At 38.8% G+C, this 19,824-nt stretch overlaps 1 protein-coding gene across 1 annotated transcript in view; it reads left to right on the forward strand.

The window, feature by feature from the left end:
• The window catches only part of LOC111139797 (Kruppel like factor 8), a 92,564-nt gene that overhangs the window by 39,033 nt on the left and 33,707 nt on the right, over window positions 1-19,824 (forward strand). The window contains exons 2-4 of the mRNA XM_022492192.1: window positions 6,287-6,851; window positions 10,000-10,111; window positions 17,584-17,723. Of these exons, the coding sequence (XP_022347900.1) occupies window positions 6,287-6,851; window positions 10,000-10,111; window positions 17,584-17,723 (817 nt within the window). The remainder of the gene's footprint in view (window positions 1-6,286; window positions 6,852-9,999; window positions 10,112-17,583; window positions 17,724-19,824) is intronic.

Below are 19,824 nucleotides of genomic sequence, written 5' to 3' on the forward strand. Positions count from 1 at the left end.
GTTCTCTGGCAGAGGGCACAGTCTCTGAATTTTTCCTGTTGGGTGTTCCTTATTCTAGTCATTTTGGTGACAGGTGGTTGAGGGGATGTATAGCCGAATATATCAACCATGATCCAGGGAAGGTGCACCCCGGAAAGTTTTGGAGTGATGGAAGTCACCACCAAAAAGAAAGAAAAAATTTAAAAAGAGAGAAAAAGAGAAAAAAAGAGAGAACCCAGCTGACATGAACCCCTAAAGTAAGATTTATGAGTTATGTAAAGAAAAATGAACAAACAAAATGACCAACCAAAGAAAATGACAAGAATAAAATGAAGAACCCAGCCAAAATGAACCCCAAGAATAAGATTTATATAATAGCAGAACAAAAACGAATACACAGAAACACTGACAGAAGAAGATGGGAGGGTGGAAGGTTATTTTGGTTCTTCCTGGGTGTATCTTGATATCTTTGTTAAAGGACTCAACTTCTCAGAGATACAGGGAAATTAAAACTGGTTTATATATAAAGATAGTATTGAATAGGGAAAGAGGATTACCTGCAGCATATATCTACATGTATATTGACAAAAAAAAAAAAAAAAGAAAGAAAGAAAAGAGAAAGAAACCCAGGTATATGTATGAAAAAGTTCAATTTAAAAAGTTATTATGGAATGGGGCGCCTGGGTGGCTCAGTGGGTTAAGGCCTCTGCCTTCGGCTCAGGTCATGATCCCAGGGTCCTGGGATCGAGCCCCGCATCGGGCTCTCTGCTCGGCAGGGAGCCTGCTTCCTCCTCTCTCTGCCTGTCTCTCTGCCTACTTGTGATCTCTGTCAAATAAATAAATAAAATCTTTAAAAAGTTATTATGGAATATGTTGTATTAAACCTCTTATTGTAATGGTAAGTAGGTTAAAAAAATTAAAAGAACAAGAATTGTGAGAACAAATTTAAAAAGTTGTATTTATGAAATATACAGGTTTTAGGGCAATACAGGAAGCTTAATAGCTTAATATATTGTTTTCCCCTGATGCTGGGGTTTTACAGTTTCATAGGAACCCTGTGGTGGTTTTCCTCTTATTCTTTTGGCTTGCCTTCTGGGAGAGGGGTCTGGTGCACTGTTTTCCTGTCAGTCTTGCTTGGATTGAGTTGTCCTGCAGGTTATCAAGGGGCTGCAGTCTGTGGAAACCGGTTTTTTGGGGTTTTGTTCTCTGGAGGTTTTTGTTCTTTGGCAGCTTTTTGTGGCTTTTCAGGGGGTCAGAGTAAAGAAAGAATCTGTCTGCACCCAGACCTCCTCCTCAGATAGAACCCTCAGACTGTTCTCCTGAATTTCCAAACACACAGACTCCCCCTCTGCAAACTCCGCTGAACAGTGCAACCTCCCACAGGCAGTGTGCACACCCAGCCTTGTCTCAGTATTCGCCTGATGCCCCCACTTGTCTCTGCACCCCCATACTGCTAAAACCAAGAGCAATATCTTTCCAGGGAGCCTGCCTCTGGTGGCTGCTTTTGCTGGGACTGCTGTCTGGTTCTCTCAGGCACAGAGTGGTAGCATTCAGGCCCTCAGCCAGTCGCAGAAGGCCATGTTCCTAGACACTGCCAGCTAGCTCCCATACCAGGCTCTCTCAGGTGTGGGCAGAAGGGGAGTGCTCCCAGTGGAGCAGTGGTGCAAGCAGCAGAAAGCCACAAGCTCAGGGACCATGGACTGGAAACTCCGCCGGACTTTCTCTGGAAGGGGTGGTCGCTGGTGGTGGCTGTCCAGGGTCTGTGGGCTTAGGCCTGTTCCCATGACTGCCCAATTCTACCAGTTGCCCCTTAAGATCTTTTGCTTTTTTTGAGTGCTTTAACCTCACTCCAAGTTAATGCTGGTCCCCAATCACAGGGCACTTTCATATTGTGGTATTATTTTCTAATGGGTCACTTCTGGTGGTTCCCTCCCCCTTCTGTTTATCCTCCAGTAACAGTTCGAGCATTCCCACTCTGCTTTACCTCTCCACGGATGTCTTCTGTCACCATAGAGATCCAGAATGTATAATCTTACATCCCAGGCTGATTTCATGGGTGTTCAGAGTGTTCTGGTAGATAGTTAGCTGATTCTAAGGGACCAGTTGAAACAGGGTCTCCTACTTCTCTGCCATCTTGCCCCTCTTCTCTCTCTGTTTTTCATTTTCTTATATTTTTTAATTTCTTCTTTGATTTCCTGGTTGACCCACTGTTTAGTGACATGTTACTTGACCTCCATATATCTGTGTTCTTTCCATATTTTTTCTTGTATTTGTCTTATAGTTTCATAATGTTGTGGTCAGAAAAGTCACATAATATGTCATTGAACTTCTTGAATTTATTGAGCTTTATTTTGCGGCCTATTATATTTTCTATTCTGGATAATGTTCCATGTGCATTTCAAAAAGATGTGTATTCTATTTTTGAGTATATGTTATGAATATATCTGTTAAGTCCTTCTGTTCCAATTTGTTATTTCAAAGCCATTATTTTCTTGTTGATTTTCTTTTTAGATGATGTGTCCATTGTTGTAAAAGGGGTGTTAAACGCCCCTACCAGTATTGTATTATTATCAATTAGGTCCTTTATGTTTGTTATTAATTTTTATATATATATGGGTGCTCCTATACTGGGTGCATAAATATTTACAATTGTTTTATGTTCTTGTTTCATTGTCCTCCTTATTATTGTGCAGTGTCCTTTTTGTCTCTTGTTACAGTGTCTGTTTTAACATCTAGCTTGTCCAATATAAATATTGCTACTACAGGTTTCTTTTGACATCCATCTGTGTGACAGATATTCCTCAGTTCTTGCACTTTTAATCTGCCAATGTCTTTAGGTCTAAAATTAGTCTCCTTGTAGGCAGCATGTAGATAGGTCTTTTTTTTTTTTTTTAATATCCATTCTATGACCTTATTTTTTTTTCCTACTGGAGCATTTACTCCATTTACATTCAATCCAATCAGTGATAGATACGTGGTTTATTGTCATTTTATTTCTTGTTATGTTGTTATTTCTGAAGATTTTCTCCCTGATCCTTCTCTCTCTCTCTTGCTCATCCTTTTCTGGATTTCTGTAGTGGTGTATTTGGATTTCTTTCTCTCTCTTCTTTGCATACTTAGTCTTTTTGTTGTATGGGTACCATTAAATTTGTATGTAACCATTTCTGCATATAGCAGTCTATATGAAGTTGATGGTTGTTTACATTTGAACCCACTCTTTACTCTTCTCCTCTCCATGTTCAAGGTAAATTTTGTTAGATTTTTTCATCCTTTCTTTTGTGAGTTCCTTGACTTTTTTTTTTTTATAGAAATATTCATTTTTACTGCTTTTATGTTGCCTACCTCCAGCCTGTCACTTGTAGTGCACTGCTGTGTGTCCTTTGTTTCCCAGGGCTTGGCACATCTGGGAGTGCACATGCAGAACACATACTGATGTGTTCTCCATGTGCACTGCTGTTTTGTCTGAGCTGTTTTATCCTTCAGGCCAATAGTTCCAGAGGCTGTCTTTCCCTGTTGTGAGAAGTATTTGGCCCTGGGAATGAATGTGACATATTTTAACTAAGTGTACTCTGGTCTGCTTGTGAAATAAGAGCTGTCATCACCACAACTAGAACCAAGGCTTTGCAAATCTTCTGGGTTGGGGGACACAGTGTAAGCAAGGGTTTGTGCCTGTCTTCTAGAGAAGTGGGTCTTACAGGGCAAGACTGGGAGAGGATGATTTCTGGAGCATGTGGCTTTGGTGTAACAAGTTAGGCAGTGAGCATTGGTCCTGGGCTTGTTCTTTCAGGTGGCCCTGTACTTTTGCTGAGGAGAAGGTGTGGGAAATGGCTCTAGCCAGTTCCTTTGTTCCCAGAGGGTCTCTCCATGAATGTTGCCTCTGTGGAATGCACTCTGAAATGAGCAAATAACCTCCCTACTCTGTGCCTCAGGTGCCCCTCAGGTCACTGTCTCCATGCTCTATTTCCACAAGTTGTTTCCCTGCCTTATCTCCAAGAGCAGTACAATGCTATCCAGATTGTTGACCTTTAAAACTCTGTGGTTTAAGTTCCACCTGTTGTCAGAAGTCTTAAAATTCAGCCCCTCTCACTTTCCATGCCAGCTGTTATTTGTGCACTCCATGTGTGTTAGTCTGTCTCTCACCCTCTTCCATGACTGTGGCTCCCTCCTCACTGCAGCCACCACAATCCATTTCTCTCCCAAACCACATCTACAGTCTTCCTACCTTCTTTGATGTGGCCTCTTCTCTACTTTTAGTCATGGAGTTTGTTCTGCTAGTCTTCAGATCAATTTCTTGATTATTTTGGATGATTTGGTAGTTATCTAGTTGTACCCATGGAGCAAGGAGAGTCTAGGGTCCTCCTACTCCTGCCATCTTCCAACAATCTATATCAAATCTATAAACATTAACAATAATTGTTAAATATCATCCAATATCCTGTCAATATTCAATTTTTTCCAATTGTCCCATAAATGTGTCACCAATACTTTCCCTCTTACTTTCTTTTTGGTCTCTTTGTATGCACTTATTTTTCCTTCATTGAGGAGCTAGTTAATTCCCACAAAAATAACTCTGCACATGTCACTCTGGTCTTTGAAATAATTATATTTTATAGCCCAGCCTTTCCTCAAACTCAACTTTCCATCATATTCCTAATATGCAAAAATAAAGGATAGTTTTATTTTGTGTAAGGGATGCATTATTGAGCAGGTTTCATAATTTAAAACTCCTATAATCCCTCTGAAAAACAGCATGGAGGCTCCTCAAAAAGTTGAAATAGAGCTACCCTACGACTGGGTATTTACACTAAAGACACAAATATAGTGATCAGAAGGGACATGTGCACCCAAATGTTTATAGCAGTAATGTCCACAATAGCCAAATTATGGAAAGAACCTATATGTCCATCAAGACGAATGGATAAAGAAGATGTGGTACACACACACACACACACACACACACACACACACACACACACAATGGAATACTATGCAGCCATTAAAAATGAAATCTTGCCATTTGCAATGACATGGATGGAACTAGTGGGTATTATGCTGAACAAAATAAGTCAATCAGAGAAAGACAATTATCATGTGGTCTCTATGATATGAGGAATTTGAGAGGCGGGGGGGTGGTTTGTGAGGGGATAGGGAAGGAAAAAATGAAACAAGATGGGATCGGGAGGGAGACAAATCATAAGAGACTCTTAATCTCACAAAACAAACTGAGGGTTAATGAGGGGGAGAAGGGTAGGGTAGGGAGAGGGTGGTTGGGTTTTGGACATTGGGGAGGGTATGTGCTATGGTGAGTGCTGTGAAATGTGTAAGCCTGATGATTCACAGACCTGTACCCCTGGGGCAAATAATACATTATATGTTAATAAAAACAATTAGAAAAATAAAACTCCTATAACCCAAATCTAATTGTGATAGAGAATGAGGTCTTATTTTGTTAACAGGATAAAATAGTACCATTATTTCCAAGACCATCTTCAAGGTCCATGGTGTTGTTTGGCAATAGCATAAACAATTCACAGTATCATTAACCTTTACATTAGTGGAATTTTTAGGAATTTTTAACTAGGTTGAGGTACAATGGGTTTTTAAAAAGTACGTTACCTATAAAATGGTCATTTAATTCATACTTTTTAATTTAAAAGTTGGATACTTTGGTTTTGCATATAATACAACTGACAATACTGTATCATTATTCCCTAAGCATATTGTCTGTTGCTATATCTCTATAGACAGCAATATATCTTACCCCTTCTCTGCCTAAAGAATTCTTATCAATTCTCTAAGATCCATATATAATAGCTCTATCTCCTTGAAGCCTTCTCTCATCTTGTTTAGAAAGAATTAATTTTTCTTTTTTCTTCTTCTAAAATGCCCTGCTTTATATCTCTGCTGCATCACTTATTATGGTGTGACTATTAAGCTATTCATATTATTCTATCATTATAGTTAGTATGTTAGTATGCACTTCATGGGTAAACTCTTGCATTTGCCCTCACTGGGCTTAGCACAGTACTTACAGTTGATATGCAGAAAATGTTGACTTTAAGTAATGCTATATGGTTATTATAAAGATTAAATGAAATAATTTGTATCAATTGCCTGATGCAGTGCCTGGTACTAGTGTTCAGTTAAGTTTCCCTTCTTTTTTCTTCATACTCCAGCCTCACTTCTCTCAAATCCCTATGTATTCTGTCCATGAGAAGAAAATACAGATTTCTTGTTTTCATGGTTCACATGTCTCTTCTTCAGGGTACTGACTATTTTGCACCTTTCATTCATTCATTTATTTAAGGTCACTGGCTCTATTTGTATCAGAGATCCTCCTCAGTCAGCGAACAGAGAGAAGATGACATCTCCACCATTCCTGGATGCCAATCCTATGGAGAACTCATCACTAATTAGTGACATCAAGATTGAGCCCCCAGAAGAACTTCTGGATAATGATTTCAACCTGCCCCAGATGGAACCAGTTGACCTCTCTTTTCACAAGCCCAAGGCTTCTCTCCAGCCTGCCAGCCTGCTGCAAGCTCCAGTACACCCTACCAAGCCACAGCCTGCTCTCCACACACTTTTAGTGTCCACTTCAACATCTAACACAAGCACATCAGCAAATACCCCTACAGTTCTGACTTCAGGCTCTATCCTGTCCTCCTCTCAGAGCACTGGTGGCCAGCAGATCTTACATGTGATTCACACCATGCCCTCAGTCAGGCTACCAAATAAGTTGGGTGGCCTGAAGACCATCCCACTTGTGGTACAGTCACTGCCCATGGTGTATACTACTTTGCCTGCAGATGGGGACCCTGCAGCTATTACAGTCCCACTCATTGGAGGAGATGGTAAAAATTCTGGATCAGGTAAGCTTCAGTGTGCCTCTTTCTGGGCCTTGACTTCCTCCATCTATTCTCTTTTGGAAATGTCCTATTTCCTATCTCTTTTCACCCCTTTTAATTATTTGTGCACACAGCTTCAAGAATATTTATAAATACTATTTTTTATCATGTCTCTTCAGTGCTTAAGAATGTGCAATGAGCACTGGGTGTGGTGCATAAACAATGAATCTTGGAACACTGAAAAAATAAAATTAAATTAAGATTTTTTTTTAAAAAAAGAATGTGCAATGATGCTCTTTTGTTTAGTCCAGGCCTCTCAAATTGGTGCATACATATATTTGAGTGAAATAGTATGTATCTTCCTAGAACCTGTGTGTTACTTGATAATAAGTAATTTAAAGCAATTTATATTTTAAAAATATGATTTTTATTAGAGAAAAATGTACAATTTGAGTAACCTTTTAAGATAAAGCTGCAATGCCAAAAATAGTTTTAAGCTTGTTAAGGCATACACTCTGGGACATTCTAAGAAAAATGTGCTTATCTGTCTATGCCACTAGGAATGCTTTTGTGGAAAAGTTGAGAACATTTCTGTCCCTACATATTCAGCCATGCTTACCACCTGCCTCTCCCAATACCATATATTTTCTCTTCCCTACAGGTAAAATAGTTTTCTTTGAAATATTGCCATCTTCCCTGTGCTCCCCTCCATTTGGCATCTATCACACTCCATTTTACTTTTTTTTATTTGCCTGTATTACATGTATATGGGCATTCTTCCCAAATGAATTGTAAATTTCTCAAGGAGAAAATCTCTTATTTCCTTTTGTGCATCTTCAGAGAAGTTAACACAATGGTAGATAGTAGTTGTCATGCAACAAATAATTTGATAAACAAACTTGAAAATATGTATAGGAGAGAGTTCATATGCTATAATCTTCCTTTTTATTTAATCTTAAAAATAAGTTCAGAATTCAGAAAGGAATAAATTAAGTCCCTCTTTCACCACTATCTCCCAGCCAACCAGTTCCCATCATGGAGATGTGTCTACTTTAGTTTGTCATTGGAAATGATCAAAGACAATTGTATGATATGGTTCAAAATCTTTAGCTTCACCACATCTGTAGAATTACAATCAGTTTTGTATGTTGTGCCTTAGGAAGGACATTGGGAAATTGGAGTATAATCAAAAGAGAGAGTTAGGATGGTGAGAGATTTCAAATACATGTCAAACAAGGAGCTGATAAATATTTAGCATGAATTTAAAAGGCAAAGGGAGATATGTGGATGGAAATGACTAAAAATGAGATCTTAGCTCAGTATAAAAAATACTTTCTAACACTCTTCTCGTTGAAATTTAATGCCTGTAATCATTCCATCATCACCAAATGTAGGAGACTGAAAAACAACATACTAAGCATCGAACTGTTGAGACTCTGTAGTGTTTTCTCTGAATAAAAATGATAATCTAGGGCACCTGGGTGGCTCAGTGGGTAAAGCCTCTGCCTTCGGCTCAGGTCATGATCCCAGGGTCCTGGGATTGAGCCCCACATCAGGCTTTCTGCTCAGCAGGGAGCCTACTTCTCCCCTCCCACTGTGCCTCCTTGCTGCCTACTTGTGATCTCTCTTTCTCTCTGTCAAATAAATAAATAAAATCTTAAAAAATTAATAATCTATTAGTGGTTAATTGTGATAGTGATAAGTGTTTATGACAGTCTTGTTTTTGAGATTTCCCTGAGGGTTTAATTAAAATTTCAGTATCAGATCCCATATACGAAGAGAAAGACGAACAAAAAGGAAATGAGAAAATACAATTCCCTGAGAATTTGCTGATATCAAGGTAGTGATAGCACTAAGCAATAATTTTACAGGGCTTTGAATTGCCCCCATAATATCCCTCAGTCATCCAGAGTCACTCTGAATAAACAAAATAAGTTTTAAATATTTCAGTGCAATTTTAAACTAAAACCATTAGCCCAAGAGTCTCCAAAATGGATGCTTACACTTTGGTTGGGAGGAGGGTGAATGAGGAATGCGCACAAAACAATCGGAGCACAAAAAGAAAGTATCAACATTTCTATTTCTATTTTCTCACCCTTTACATGTTACTTTGATTTTTCATAATGCACACAAAATTTTAGTATACTAGGACATTTGTAACATACGTGCACACACACATGCAGAGACACACATACACAGAAATGTATGCTTAAAACTTTTTAGTGTACATATAATCAGAGTATGGAGGTAACTGCAATAGCAAAATGTTCCACTCCCCCCCAACACAACCTTATTGCCATGCTTAAGCTTCTCCTATATAGAAATTTTGAAGCTTTAACTAGATCTAGGAGACAGGTGACCATTTGATTGAGTTTTGGTAGGGATCTGAAACAACAGTGGTTGACAATAAATATTTGTAGGCTTCTCCCAAAATAGCTGAAAGGAAAAGATGCCAATATGTATCAAGCACCTACTAGGTAGTAGGTATGTGTTTCATCTCATTAACCCATTTCCATTTGGGGGCACAAAAGCCAAAAGAGATGTCCTCATTTCTTTTTTTTTTTTTTAAGATTTTATTTATTTGACAGAGATCACAAGTAGGCAGAGAGGCAGGCAGAGAAAAAGGGAGAAGCAGGCTCCCTGCTGAGCAGAGATCCCGATGTGGGGCTCGATCCCAGGACCCTGGGATCATGACCCGAGCCAAAGGTAGAGGCTTTAACCCACTGAGCCACCCAGGCACGCCCCAAGATGTCCTCATTTCTGAAGTGAACCTAAGCATTGATCTTTGGACAGTCAGTAAACTATTTAGAAAGTTCAACTCAACAAATACGAATTGAGCCAGACATTTCAGGACACCCTTGTTGTGGAGGCTAGAGATAGAAAATTAAATCATACTCAGGTCCTATCCTACTTAACTCAGCTATCCTAGAGAAGCTCATTCCAGTGGTACCAGAATGCTCCTATTACCTTCCCTCAAAGGAATTTTAGCTATGCTGAAAATTTTAAATGTTCTTCTCTACCTTTCATAAAAACACACTTCTTTCATCCTTGACTTTTCTTTATTTCTCTATCTTGTTGCTACTTCTCATTGTGTGGCAAAATGGGAATTCTGAAAATGATCACAGAGGCATATATATTTGTAGCCCACACTGCTCTTTTTCTTTGCATTTAGTTAAAATTGACACCACCTCCATGTCTTCACTGGATATCCCAAGTGACAGTGAAGAGAGTGCAACTGAGAGTGGATCTTTGGCTTTACAAGGTATTCAGGGACTACAGCAAGAGTGAGTAGCTTTTGTCTTTATTTCAGGTCTGTCTGTGTATATATGTGTGTGTGTCTGTGGCAGAAGTGAAACAAATTCTCAGATACAATAGTAAGCATTTAAGGATAACAAAATATAGGTAGATCAGTGAAAAGATGGTGGAGGAGTAGGAGACACTATATCAACTGGTCTGCTGAATTGAGATGTATATCTACACGACCATTCTGAATAACCATGAAATCAGCCTGAGATATAACAAGATAGATCTGGATCTTTACAACAGAATATCTCCAGTGGTCAGTCTTGAGGTATGAAGTGGGAGCCATGATTCCACTGGCAGATATCAGAAGATAAATGGAAGCGGGAGGGAGCTGCCATAAGCACTGGTGCCAGGAAGATGAAATAACGCAGGAACAAAAAAAGTGTCCCACACTGGAGACTTGGCACAGATTTAAAGACCATTAGCAGAGGGGAAGAACTTTAGGACAGCCACCAAGACTGAAACCTGGAGCTACAGGAGCACACGTGTGAACTGGAAGCAGCTTGCAGTTTTAGAAGCATAAAGGACAGAGATGTTCCAAGCCCTGGTGTGAGGGGTGGGAGTGCAGCTCTTGGGTGCACAACCCAGAATCCTGTGGATATAGCAACACAGACAGAAATGGAAAGAGTGTGACCTGTAGAGCTCAGTGAAGATCAGACTGCAATCTCTCTGTTCTGAGACACAGGTTTGTATATGGTCACTTCTTTTTTTTTTTTTTTAAGATTTTAGTTATTCATTCGACAGACAGAGATCACCAATAGGCAGAGAGGCAGGCAGAGAAAGAGAGAGGAGGAAGTAGGGTCCCCGTGGAGCATAGCCCGATGTGGGGCTCGATCCCAGGACCCCGAGATCATGACCTGAGCCAAAGGCAGAGGCCCTAACCCACTGAACCACCCAGGTGCCCCTGTATATGGTCACTTCTGCTCTGACTCTTGGAAGTGATGCAGAAAGCCACCAAGGAAAACCACCAGAGAACAAAAGCCCCCCCCCCAAACCAGTTTATACTGCTCCACAGGGGGCAGGGCAATTCTGCTCAAATAGGAATGTCTGAGTAACAGTGTAGCAGGCCCTTCCTCCAGAAGACAGGGTGGAAGAACAAGAAGCCAACAACCCTATGAGCCCTATAAAACATGTACATCTTGCTTGGATTGTGCTCAATGATTTAGACTCTGTACATTCTCCCAACCACCCCTCAACAGAAGGACTAAGAGGAGGAACCCCCCAAAAAGGAAGAACCAGAGACTGTGACCTCTGCCATGGAACAAATGGATATGGATATAACCAAGATGTCAGAAATAGACTTCAGAGTAACAATTATGAAGTCGATATCTAGGCTTGAGAAAAATATTAATGAAATATAGAATCTCTAAGGGCAGAAGTGAGATCTGATCAGGCTGAACTAAAAATGCTATTAATGAAATTCAGTCTATAGTGGATACTCAGACTGCTAGGGTAAACAAGGCATAAGAATGAGTTAGTGAGATAGAGAGTAAGATGATAGAAAAGAAGGAAACCAAGTAGGCATAAGAAAAACAAATTAAAAATCAAGGAATCAAAATGAAAAAGATTAGTGACTTAATGAAACATTCCAATATCAGGATTATTGGGATCCCTGAGGGGTTGGAGAGAGAGGGAGGTCTAGAAGATTTATTTGAGCAAGTCTAGCTGAGAACTTTCCTAATCTGGGGAAGGAAACAAGCATTTGTGTCCAAGAGGCAAGAGAGGACCCCATCCAAGATCAGTGAGAATAGAGCAATGCCACATCATATCATAGTACAATTTGTAAATTATAGATCCAAGGAAATAATCTGAAAGTGGCAAGGGGGAGGAGATTTCTTACATATAGAGAGAAAAACATCAGAATAAAGTCAGACCTGTCCACAGAGACATGACAAGCCAGAAAGGGCTGGCAAGACATATCCAGTTTACTAAATGAGAAGAACAGACAGCCAAGGACACTTTATCCAGCAAAGCTGCCATTCAGAGTGGAGGGAGAGACAAGGAGCTTCCAAGACTGGGAGACACTGAGAGAATATGTGACTGCCAAGCTGGCCCTGCAAGAAATATTAAGGAGAGTTCTACAAAAGGAGAAAGACTTCAGGAGTGACATAGAACAGAAATTTACAATCTATAGAAACAAAGACTTATCACAGGCAACATGACAACAATAAAATAATATTTTTCATTAATCACTCTCAATGAATGGCTGAAATGCTCCCATGAAAAAGCACAAGGTGGCAGATTGCATTAAAAGACATGACCCAACCATATGCTGTCTACAAGAGATTAATTTTGAACCTAAAGACACAACCAGACTGAAAGTGAAGGGATGGAGAACCACCTTTCATGCCAAAAGATGGCAAAAGAAAGCCGGGGTACCAATTTTCATGTCAGACAAATTAGATTTTAGGCTAAAGACTGTGGTTAGAGATATAGAAGGACACTATATCATTCTTAAAGAGTCTAAACAAAAAAAGGATCTAAAAATTGTAAATATCTATGCTCCCAGCATGGCAGCAGGCAACTACATAAGCCAACTGTTAACCAAAATGAAGAGACATACTGATAATAGTATGTTAATAGTAGGAGACCTCAACACTCCATTCTCAGTAATGGGCAGAAAATCAACAAAGAAACAAGAGCTTTGAATGACACACTGGATGAGATGGACCATAGGTAAGTACAGAATATTCCACCCTAAAACAACAGAATATTCATTATTCTCAAACACACATGGAACTCTGTCCATAATAGACCACATTCTGGGTCACAAATCAGGTCTCAACTGATACCAAAATACTGCAATAATTGCCTGCATATTCTCAGATTACAATGCTTTGAAACTGGAATTCAATCATAAGAAGAAGTTTGAAAGAAATTCAAACTCTGAGAAGCTAAAAACCATCCTGCTCAGGAATGTTTAGGTCAACCAGGAAACCAAAGAAGAACTTAAACAATTGATGGAAACCAATAAGAAATGAAAGCACATGGGTCCAAAACCTATGGGATACAGCAAAGAGTGTCCTGAGGGGGAAATACAAAGCCAGCCAAACCTCACTCAAAAAAAAAAAAAAAAAAAAAAAAAAAAAAAACAGAAAAATCTCAAATACACAAATTAACTTTTCACTTTAAAGAATTGGAGAAAGAACAACAAATAAAGCCTGAGCCACACATGAGAAGAGATATAATTAAGATTAGAGCAGAGATCAATGAATTAGAAACCAGAACTACAGTAGAGCAGATCAATGAAACTAGAAGCTACTTCTTTGAAAGAATTAATAAGATTGATAAACCACTGGCAAGACTTAGCCACAAGGCAGGAAAAAGAACCCAAATTGATAAAATTATGAATAAAAGGGGAGAGATCACACCTAATACCAAGGAAATGGAAACAGTCATCAGAAATAATTATCAACAATTATATGCCCATAAATTAATCAACCTGGAAGAAATTGATGCCTTCCTGGAAACCTATAAAGCACCAAGACTAAATCAGGAAGAAATTGACAAGCTGAATAGACCAATAACCAGTAACAAGATGGAAGTAATGATCAAAAACTTCCCAAAAAGCAAGATTCCAGGCCTGATGGGTTCCCTAGGGAATTCTACCAAACATTCAAAGAAGAAATAATATCTATTCTCCTGAAGCTGTTTCAAAAAACAGAAACAGAAGGAAAACTTCCAAACTCATTCTATGAGGCCAACATTACCTTGATCCAAAATCCAGGTAAATACCCCATCAAAAAGGAGAATTTCAGACCAATATATCCCTGATGAGTATGGATGCCAAAATTCTCAACAAGATCCTAGCTAAATAGGATCCAACAGTACAGTAAAAGGATTATGCACCACAACAAGCTGGGATTTATCCCCAGGATGCAATAGTGGTTCAACATTCACAAATCAATCAATGTGATAAGACAGATTAGTTAGAGGAAATAAAAGAACCACATGGTCCTCTCAATTGATGCAAAAAAAAATAAAAAGCATTTGACATAATACAGCATCCCTTCCTGATTAAAATTCTTGAGTGTAGGGATAGAGGGAACTTTCCTCAATTTCATAAAAACCATCAATGAAAATCCCACAGTGATTATCATTCTCAGTGGGGGAAAAGCTGAGAGAATTTCCCTTAAGATCAAGAACACGACAAGGATGCCCACTTTTGCCACTATTTTTCAACATAGTACCAGAATTTCTAGCAACAGCAATCAGACCATAAAAAGAAATAAATGTACTCAAGTTGATAAAAAAAAAAAAGTCAAACTCTCTTTTTGTAGATGACATGATACTTTATGTGGAAAACCCAAAAGACTCCACCCTCAAATTACTGGAACTCAAACAGCAATTCAGTAATGTGGCAGAATACGAAAGCAATGCACAGAAATCAATTGCTTTCCTGTACACTAACAATGTAACTTTGGAAAGAGAAATTAGGGAATCAACTCCATTTACAATAGCACCAAAAACCTTAAGATACCTTGGAATGAACCTAACCAAAGAGGGAAACCTTCTATACTCCAGGAACTACAGAAAACTCATGAAGGAAATTGAAGGAGACACAAGAAAATGGAAAAACATTCCATGCTCATGGATCTGAAGAATTAACATTGTCAGAATGTCTATGCTGCCCAAAGCAATCTATACTTTCAACACCATCCTGATCAAAATACCAATGACACTTTTCAACATGCTATAAAAAATATCTTAATATTTGTATAGAACCAGAAAAGACCCCAGTCGCCAAGGAAGTGTTGAAAAAGTAAAATAAATCTGGGGGCATCACGTTGCATGATTTCAAGCTCTATTGCAAAGCTGTGATCACCAAGACAGCTTGGTACAAAAACAGACACATAAACCAATGGAACAGAAGAGAGAGCCCAGATATGGGCCCTCAACTCTATGGTCAAATAATCTTTGACAAAGCAGGAGAAAATATCCAATGGAAAAAAGAATCTCTTCAATAAATGCTGCTGGGAAAATCTGATGGAAATATAGAGAAGGATGAAAGTGGACCATTCTCTTACACGATACACAAAGATAAACTCAAAATGGATGAAAGACCTCAATGTGAGACAGGAATCCATCAAAACCCTAGAAGAGAACATGGGTAGTAACCTCTTCAACACTGGCCACAGAAACTTCCTTCAAGACAGGTCTTTAAGTGTGGAGATTCCTTAAGAAATTAAAAATAGAGCTTCCTTATGATCCTGCATTTCATAGGTATTTACCCCAAAGATACAGATATAGTGAAAAGAAGGGCCATCTGTACCCCAATGTTCATAGCAGCAATGGCCACAGTCACCAAACTGTGGGACGAACCTAGATGCCCTTCAACAGACAAATGGATAAAGAAGATGTGGTCCATATATACTATGGAATACTATGCTTCCATCAGAAAGGATGAATACCCAACTTTTGTATCAACATGGACGGGACTGGAAGAGATTATGCTGAGTGAAATAAGTCAAGCAGAGAGAGTCAATTATCATATGGTTTCACTTATTAGTGGAGCATAAGGAATAACACGGAGGGCATGGGAAGATGGAGAGGAGAAGGAAGTTGGCAGAAATTAGAGGGGGAGACGAACCATGAGAGATTTTGGACTCTGAGGAACTGAGGGTTTGGGAGGGAAAGGGGGAGGAACTAACTGAGGGTTTGGGAGGGGAAGGATGTTGGGTGAGCCTTGTGGTGGGTATTGTGGAGGACACGTATTGCATGGAGCACTGAATGTGGTGCATAAACAATGAATTCTGGAACACTGAAAATAAATTAAAAAATATATATATATATATATTTTAAAAGCAGGTCTCTAAAGGCAAGGGAAACAAAATATGAACTTTTGGGCTTCATCAAGATAAAGAACTTCTGCACAGCAAAGGAAACAGTCAACAAAACAAAGAGGCAACCCACAGATTGAAAGAAGATATTTTCAAATCACACTACAGATAAAGGGCTGGTATTCATGATCTATAAAGAACTTCTCAAACTGAACACCCAAAAAAAACAAAAGAAAATAATACTCTAGTCAAAAATGGGCAGAAGTCATGAACAGACACTTCTCCAAAGAATACATAGAAGTGGCTAACAAACATTAAAAATGTTGAACATCATTAACTGTCAGGGAAATTCAAATCAAAGAGAGATACCACCCTACACCATTAGAAAGGGAAAAAATTAACAAGGCAAGAAATGAGAAGTGTTGGAGAGGTTGTGGAGAAAGGGAACCCTCTTATACTGTTGGTGGGAATGCAAGGTGGTACATCCACTTTGGAAAACAATGTGGAGGTTCCTCAAAAACTTACAAATAGAGCTACCCTATGACCCAGAAACTGCACCACTGGGTATCTACCCCAAAGATACAGATGTAGTGAAAAGAAGGGGCACATGCACCCCAATGTTCATAGCAGCAATGTCCACAATAGCCAAACTGTGGAAGGACCTGAGGTGCCCTTCAACAGATGAATGGATAAAGAAGATGTGGTCCATATATACAGTGGAATATTCCTCAGCCATCAGAAAGGATGAATACCCATCATTTGCATCAATATGAATGGAACTGGAGGAGATTATGCTAAGTGAAATAAGTCAAGCAGAGAAGGACAATTTTCATATGTTTTCACTTATTTCTGGAATATAAGCCATTAGGAGAAGGAAGGGAAAAATAAAGCGGGGGGGGGGAATCAGAGGGAGAGAGGAACCATGAGAGACCATGGACTCTGGGAAACAAACTGAGGATTTTAGAGGGGATGGTGGTGAGTGATGTGTTAGCCCAATGATGAGTATTCAGGAGGGCATATGTTGCATGGAGCACTGGGTGTTATACAGAAACAATGATTCTTGGAACACTACATCAAAAACTAATTATGTACTCTATGGTGACTAACATAACATAAAAAAATAAAAAAGCAAAAAACATGTATAGGTAAATTGCATTGCAAGCGAAGGTGTGTTTGTATGCACACATGTGCATGAACATGCATGTTATGACAGTTACGTTCTAATTGTCTAGACCACCAATTTTGCCCTTGAAAATCTATTAATTTCACATTAAGTACAGTTGCATACTGTTTCTCTCTGTAAGTTTACAGCACTCTTTACTTCCAATCTTAGAACTAATCAAGTAGTTGTATTGCCTTTTAACAACTATGTAGTATGAAAAAATACATTTATGTAAACACAAAATTGATTCCTGTTAGAGTGGAATACTCACACTGGGAACAGAAACCACCCAAGGTAACATTACTACCTCCTGGGAAATGCCCCTACTGAGAAGAATGGCCGATTTGAGGAAATTGCTTGAACTAATTGGATTATTTCTTCTCTTGAAGGTCTACTATTAAATTTGCATACATTAAATCTATGTATGAGGTGATCCCACTGTATGTAAGTCCATTTATCTAGCTTCCATAGTAAAACCATTCTTTGGTACTATCTTTCTTTCTTTGCTCAGACCATCAGCAATGACCCTAATGCAGGGAGAGGAGTCTCTTGAGTTGAAGAGAAGACGGATTCACCAATGTGATTTTGCAGGATGCAGCAAAGTGTACACCAAGAGCTCCCACCTGAAAGCCCACCGCAGAATCCATACAGGTCTGCACACCTCCATCTCATTCTCAACACACACACATACACAGAGCCTATGAGAGATAGGAAGAGAAGAAAGTCTTGAAATAAAGACTGACCCATTTATACTCATGGACACAGGTTTCATTAATGGATTTTACCCTTATGTCTTGTTCCTACTCAAATGTAGCTTTTATAAAACCAATGTAGGAAAACACTAATTCTGGTGTCTTCTGAATAGGCATTATCCCCATTGAACATTCATGGGTCTTTCTAATAGGGAAGTAATAACACTTATGCTAAGATTAAGGAACTAAGATATCACTCCCTCCCTTGATACCAGATTCCCACAGGTTTTACTGAGTATTAGAAAGCACAAAGGCAATTTAAACTAAGTCAAATTAAAGCAGGCTCTTGTAGCTAGGCACAATCCACTAACCTATAGCATACCTTTGTTCACTAGAAAGAAAAAGGTGCATATTAAAAAAAAAAAGAGGACATGGGGAGATGGAGAGGAGAAGGGAGTTGAGGGAAATTGGAGGGGGAGGTGAACCATGAGAGACTATGGACTCTGAAAAACAATCTGAGGGTTTTGAAGGGGCAGGGGGGTGGGAAGGTGGGTGAGCCTGGTGTTGGATATTATGGAGGGCACAAGTTGCATGGAGCACTGGGTGTGGTGCATAAATAATGAATTCTTGTACACTGAAAAGAAATTTTAAAAAGAAGAAAGAAGAAAGAAAGAAAGAAAGAAAGAAAGAAAGAAAGAAAGAAAGAAAGAGTAAGTAAAGCAGAACTGATGGAGATTGTGCCAAACTGGAGGGCACTGCCCCATCTAAAAGAGAACTGTCACTCAAATCCAACTAAGCATTACCAAATTTTCCCATTTTTAAGGAAAACAAGAAAAGCAAGATTTTTATGTGAAATGTCTGAGATTTTGAATGTTGGCATAAAATTAAAAAAATATTATAGCACCATGGACTCAAAGAAACCTGCCTATGGGCCAGGTGTAGATTCTCAGTTATTTGTTTGTACACTCTGCTTTGGAAACTCCTTCTCCCCAATAATCTCTAGCTCAGAATTGAGTTGTGGACACCATGGATAAGAAAGAGACCTTCCTTTCTTGTAAACATGCACTGCATTACATTTGCTGTATTAGGATTTGTATAGAAGGAACCAGAATTCTAGATGCTGTGCCCTGAAGTTCTGAGAAGGTGATCATTTTCCAGGCTGCATTGTCACAACATTCCTGTGACACTCTTCTTATTGATGTTTTCTTTGCTTCTCTTTCATGTACAGTGCAGGTTGATTACACACGTGTGTGTGCATGTGTATGCATGTGTGTATATATGTACATACATGTATAAATATATATTAAGTATTTAACCTAAAAATTTCAAAATGTAAAAGTGGGATAGTTTACTGTACTGTCCTGTACTCTTCACCCGACTTTAACAATTATATCAGTATATGGCCAATCTTGTATTTTCACATCCCTACTGACTCCTCCATTCTCCACAGTAATATTTTGGAACAGATTCAGACACCATCATCATAGTCAAACACTTCAAAATATATTTTTAAAAGATAAAGATTTTTTAAATATGCACAAGATTACTATCACATTAAAATTCCTGATATCAATTTTCCATAATATCAATATCATATTTCTTTTAAATTTTTTCTTTTTTTAATTCAAATTCGTTAACATGTACTGTATTATTAGGTTCAGGGTAGATTCATTAGTTTCAGGTTAATGATTCATTAGTTGTATATCACCCAGTGCTCATAACAAGTGCCCTACTTCTCCCAATTATCCCATACCCCCCATCCACCTCCCCTCCAGCAACATTCAGTTTCATCCCTATAATGAAGAGACTATTATGGTTTTCTTTCTCTCTGTATTTATCTTATTTTTCCTACCCTTCCACTATGTTCCTCTGTTTTGTTTCCTAATTTCCAAACATAACTGAAATCATATGGTATTTGTCTTTCTCTGACTGACTGACTTAATTTCCTTGGTATATTACACTCTAGTTCTATCCACGTTGTCCCAAATGGTAAGATTTCATTCTTTTTGATGGCTGAGTAGTATTCCTGTGTGTGTGTGTGTGTGTGTGTGTGTGTGTGT

The sequence above is a fragment of the Enhydra lutris genome, unplaced genomic scaffold (assembly GCF_002288905.1).
Source record: "Enhydra lutris kenyoni isolate GAN:26980312 unplaced genomic scaffold, ASM228890v2 scaffoldscaffold118, whole genome shotgun sequence".
Taxonomy (NCBI): Eukaryota; Metazoa; Chordata; class Mammalia; order Carnivora; family Mustelidae; genus Enhydra; species Enhydra lutris.